This window comes from Chanodichthys erythropterus, chromosome 7 (assembly GCF_024489055.1).
Source record: "Chanodichthys erythropterus isolate Z2021 chromosome 7, ASM2448905v1, whole genome shotgun sequence".
NCBI classification, from domain to species: domain Eukaryota; kingdom Metazoa; phylum Chordata; class Actinopteri; order Cypriniformes; family Xenocyprididae; genus Chanodichthys; species Chanodichthys erythropterus.
Window position 1 is genome coordinate 43,892,505 of NC_090227.1, and position 5,000 is coordinate 43,897,504.

Consider the following 5,000-nt stretch of genomic DNA (forward strand, 5'->3'; position numbering starts at 1 on the left):
AGCATATGTGTGTGTGTGTGTGTGTGTGTGTGTGTGTGTGTGTGAGCATGCATATGTGTGTGTGTGTGTGTGTGTGAGCATGCATATGTGTGTGTGTGTGTGTGTGTGTGTGTGAGCATGCATATGTGTGTGTGTGTGTGTGTGTGTGTGTGTGTGTGTGTGTGTGTGTGTGTGTGTGTGTGTGTGTGTGTGTGTGTGTGTGTGTGTGTGTGTGTGAGAGATGAATGCAGTGTTATGAGAATAATCAGGTAGTAACATCTTCTGTCAGTGTTGATGATGACATCAGTTGGTGTTTGATCTTCAGAGAGTCGCTGATCCTCAGGCAGCAGAGGAGAGGATCACAGCGGTGGAGAAGAGAGGACCGTACCTCATGACCAAAGCTCACGCCTTCAACAGCAAGCTCCGTAAGTACAGCAGAGGCCCTCAGATCGAGTGAAGCATGATGGGTAACTGTAACAGATGAGTTTCTCTGTGACTCGATCTTCAGAGAAACAGCGAGAAACGGCCAGAAGAGCTCTGCAGAAGAGAGGCTTGAGTCCAGCGAGAGCTGCGCTCCATCAGCCCCGACACAAACCAAAGACGTGAGTCTGATGATCTGATGCACACATCTGGGCTTGAGATTCAATGCAAATCCACGGTTCAGAATACGGTTAAAACGTCAGTTTGAGTTTATATCAGAATCATTGCAATGCGCCACGTTTTCTTTCTCTGTGGCTGAAAAATTATATAGTTTTAGTTTTTATTAATGTTTTTTTTTGTTTAATTCTAGTTAATTAATTTTATTTTTAATAGTTTAAAATTGTTTTAGAAAATGTCCAAGTAGTTTTTATTTTAGTTTTTGATATTTTAGCACATCAAATTCAACCAAATTTAAATCAGAAATGTTTTGTTTTTTTGTTTTAGTAAACTATAATTACCCTGAGTTGAAGTACTAAAATGACTCAATTTAAATAAACTAAAACTTAATAAAAACTAATTAGACAAAAACAAGCAACAAATTCACTAAAACTTTAACTATAATATATAAAATAATAGAGATGCACCAATACTACATTTCTCTCCCGATTATTCAGAATATCTGCCGATATATCGGTGCATCTCTAAAAAATACTATGAAAACTATAACAGTATATCAATGATATTAATTCAACACTGAACACAGATGAATTAAAACTAGAAGTCAGTTTGATGCATTTTATATCACTGATCATCAGGCAGAAAAATGGTGAAAACTAAATTTTAAAGTTTTAGCAAATTTGATCAGAAGTACAGTAAAAACTTATGTAGTTTTTTGTGTTGTACAGAAAAGTTTCTTTTTGTGAGCATAATTTTATATTTATATATTTTTAATTATTGTTACCTGTATCTGCTTTTGAAGCTAATATGGCAATAAATTCAAATATTTATTTCAGCTCACATTTAATTTATTTTATTTCAATTTTTTTATGTTTTTAGTTTTAGTTAACTATAATTACCCTGAGTTGAAGTACTAAAATAACTCAAATTTGTTTCATTAACCATATACACACAGAAAAACACACACAAAAACAAATTCACTTAATGGTGCAATATGTAAGATTTCTCCAGTAAATATCAAAAAAACCACTAGGCCAGTGTAATATATTTTGTTCACTTGAGTACTTACAATATCTCAAATGTTTGCAACTATTTGTAAATCGTGAGAAAATTGCAATTTTACCCAAGGCTCTGGGACATGTGAGGAGTCGCCTGTCAATGGCGTCAAACCAGCGTTACCCTTGGTTTCCGGTTTGTTTTTGTAGAAACCATGGAAACACCAAAGACGCTTTAATATTTACATGTTTTAATAAACTGTTTTGATATATTTATAGACAGAAAACTAATTATTGTTATATAGCTCAACACATTTAGTCTTATTGTTTAAATCTAATGTTCTTGATTTTTTTTTTTTTTTTTTGCTTTACCACGCCTCAGAGAAAAACACTATTTTGTGAAGTAGCTAACATAGCATAATCAGATGCAGCTTTATTTTTTAGTAACAGTAATACAGCATTTTCTCCATCATACAATGCGTTTTTAAATTAATTTCATGCCATTTATCAACACAATCATCCAGCATTTAATCTGATATTGTAAAATCGCTCTATCTTACTGCAGTGTGTAACAGAGTCTCACAGCAGCCGCCGAGCGAACGCACAGAGTAACGTTATAACATCATTTTCAACACAATCAAATGTATCTAATATGATAAACAGAGCTGCGTTACCTCATACTCATGACCGGAAAAGCGGCAGCGGCGACTGTGTCATAATAAAAGTCCCGCTGCTCGTGAGGCGTGTGTTGATCAATCGCTCCATCTCCTCGTTCAGCTCCACAACACTCGCTCCTGCTCTGCTTCATACTACAGTAACGTTAATAATCACATCCATGAACATGATTTCTTCCTGAGTCCAATCCCTATTAATTTCCACCGTCCGTTGAGGTGGAGACCACATGTCCCAAGATTCCACGCTCAAACTTGGCGTCATCAAGCTACACCTTTGTTTTGAATAGGCCTCTAACGACCTCTAGTGGACAGAAAATATTACACATTGCACCTTTAACTATAACATATAAAATATTTTTAAAAATGGAGGCGCACCAATACTACATTTCTCCGCCAATATCAATAGCCGATTATTGAGAATATTGTCTGATATATCGGTGCATCCCTAAAAAATACTCTGAAAACTATAACAGTATATCAGTGATATTAATACAACACTTCTGCATATGCATATGAACGCATATATTAACTAAAATTAGAAGTCAGTTTATTGATTATATCATTGATCATCAGTCAGACGGATGTGTCTCCGTTACAGTAAATGAGTTTGGCTGGTTTGCTGAACGGCCTGTTATGAATTATTAAAGCAGGTTTGCAGGTGTGTTTCACACTGATCAGTCCTTCTTTTATTTCTCTTTGACAGTGGATTAGTTCAGTGCTGTTTTCTCTTCTTCTCTCTGCAGTGTGAAGTTCAATAAGGGATACGCTGCCTTGAGTCAGACAGGAGAAGATTCGCTCATCTCGCTGGATTCAGACAGGTAAGAATCTGGAAAACCTATTATACCATCAGACGAATCCCAAGAAGGATCTGAATTAGAGAAAGAAATGTGATTTGATTGATTGATTCAGTGTTGTTTGATTTCATCAGTGATGCGGAGCTGGATTGTTCATCTGGATATTCCTCAGCAGAGGTTAGTCAATGCTTTTCAATTGTTTGGTAAAATCTCCAGAGTTAAATCTGCTCAGAGTACATATGGTCCCTCTCTAAATAGTGTTAAAATAACACTGAAGCAGAGTTAATGAGATAATTAAGCGATTACTTAAGTGATGATTGTGCATTAGTGATGAACGCCTGCTGTTAACAAGCAGAATCACTGAAAAAAAGACAATACTCCTCTGCTGAGATCTTAAGAGATATAATGTCTTTTATCTTCAGCTGATTTCATCTGAGACTGTGACTTGTAGATCTTGTGTTTTTATTTCTTCAGTGATTCTGCTTGTTAACAGCAGGCGTTCATCACTAATGCACAATCATCACTTAAGTAATCGCTTAATTATCTCACTAACTTTAACTCTGTTTCAGTGTTATTTTAACACTATTTAGAGAGGGACCATATGCACTCTGAGCAGAGCTGATTTAACTCTGGGGATTTTGCTGTGTAGTGATGCACTGATCAGATTCATACAGAATTAAATAATCAATTATAAAACTTTCACATTTTTTATCATGTCAAATCAAATATGATCACCAGGTTTATTAGTTTATCTCTCGATCATCATTGTATTGCATTGCATTATACACTACCATTCAAAAGTTTGGACACATTACTATTTTTAATGCTTTTGAAAGAAGTTTCTTCTGCTCATCAACCCTAACCCTAATACAGAACAATACAGTAATATTGTGAAATATTATTACAATTTAAAATAATGGTTTTCTATTATAATATACTTTAAAATATAATTTATTTCTGTGATCAAAGCTGAATTTTCAGCATCATTACTTCAGTCTTCAGTGTCACATGATCCTTCAGAAATCATTCTGATATGATGATTTGATACTCAGTTATTATCAAAGTTGGAAACAGTTGTGCTGCTTAATATTTTTTTGGAAAGTTTGGAAACTGTGATACTTTTTCAGGATTCATTGATGAATAAATAGTCAAAAAGAACAGCATTTATTCAAAATAGAAATATTTTCTAACAATATAAATCTTTACTATCACTTTTAATCAATTTAACACATCCTTGCTGAAAAAAAAGGTTGATTTCTTCCAAAAAAAGAAAGAAAAAATACTGACCCCAAACTTATGAACGGTAGTGTATATTGTTACAAAAGATTTAATTTAAATAAATGGTCTTTTTTAACTTTTTGTTCATCAAAGATCCTGAAAAAAGTATCACGTTATAAAAAAATTAAGCAGCACAACATTTGTAATAAATCATCATATTAGAATGATTTCTGAAGGATCATGTGACACTGAAGACTGGGTTTAATGATGCTGAAAATTCAGCTTTGATCACAGGAATAAATTACATTATAAAGTGTATTATAATAGAAAACCATTATTTTAAATTGTAATAATTTTTCACATTTTTACATTTTTTTTTCTGTATTTTTGATCAAATAAATGCAGCCTTGATGAGCAGAAGAGACTTCTTTTGAAAACATTAAAAAAATAGTAATGGTAGTGTATGTTTTAAAACTAAGCATTTAAATATCATCTTACTAAGACAGATATTGAAATGTATATGCATTTTATGTCAGTATCTGCTATAAAGATCTCATTGATTTCCAGAATTATCACTTTTTGTCCATAGAAATATCAGCATCTGCATCAAATTGTATATTTTCGCACAGTTTGAGCTGATTTTCCTCCATATTCTCACTATATCATATTATAGTGATGAATCAAATATAATACTCAACAATAAACTGTTCTAAAATAGATTTTTAATTAATTTATCATGCTTT

At 33.2% G+C, this 5,000-nt stretch overlaps 1 protein-coding gene across 2 annotated transcripts in view; it reads left to right on the top strand.

Moving 5' to 3' along the window:
* fam219b (family with sequence similarity 219 member B) overlaps window positions 1–5,000 on the top strand; it is an 8,500-nt gene that overhangs the window by 2,293 nt on the left and 1,207 nt on the right. For both annotated transcript variants that reach the window (XR_010895549.1, XM_067390671.1), the window contains exons 2-5: window positions 305–404; window positions 488–581; window positions 2,989–3,063; window positions 3,174–3,216. Coding sequence is in view for 1 of the 2 variants with exons in the window: in XM_067390671.1 (XP_067246772.1) it covers window positions 305–404; window positions 488–581; window positions 2,989–3,063; window positions 3,174–3,216 (312 nt within the window). In the remaining variant the exon portion in view is untranslated. The remainder of the gene's footprint in view (window positions 1–304; window positions 405–487; window positions 582–2,988; window positions 3,064–3,173; window positions 3,217–5,000) is intronic.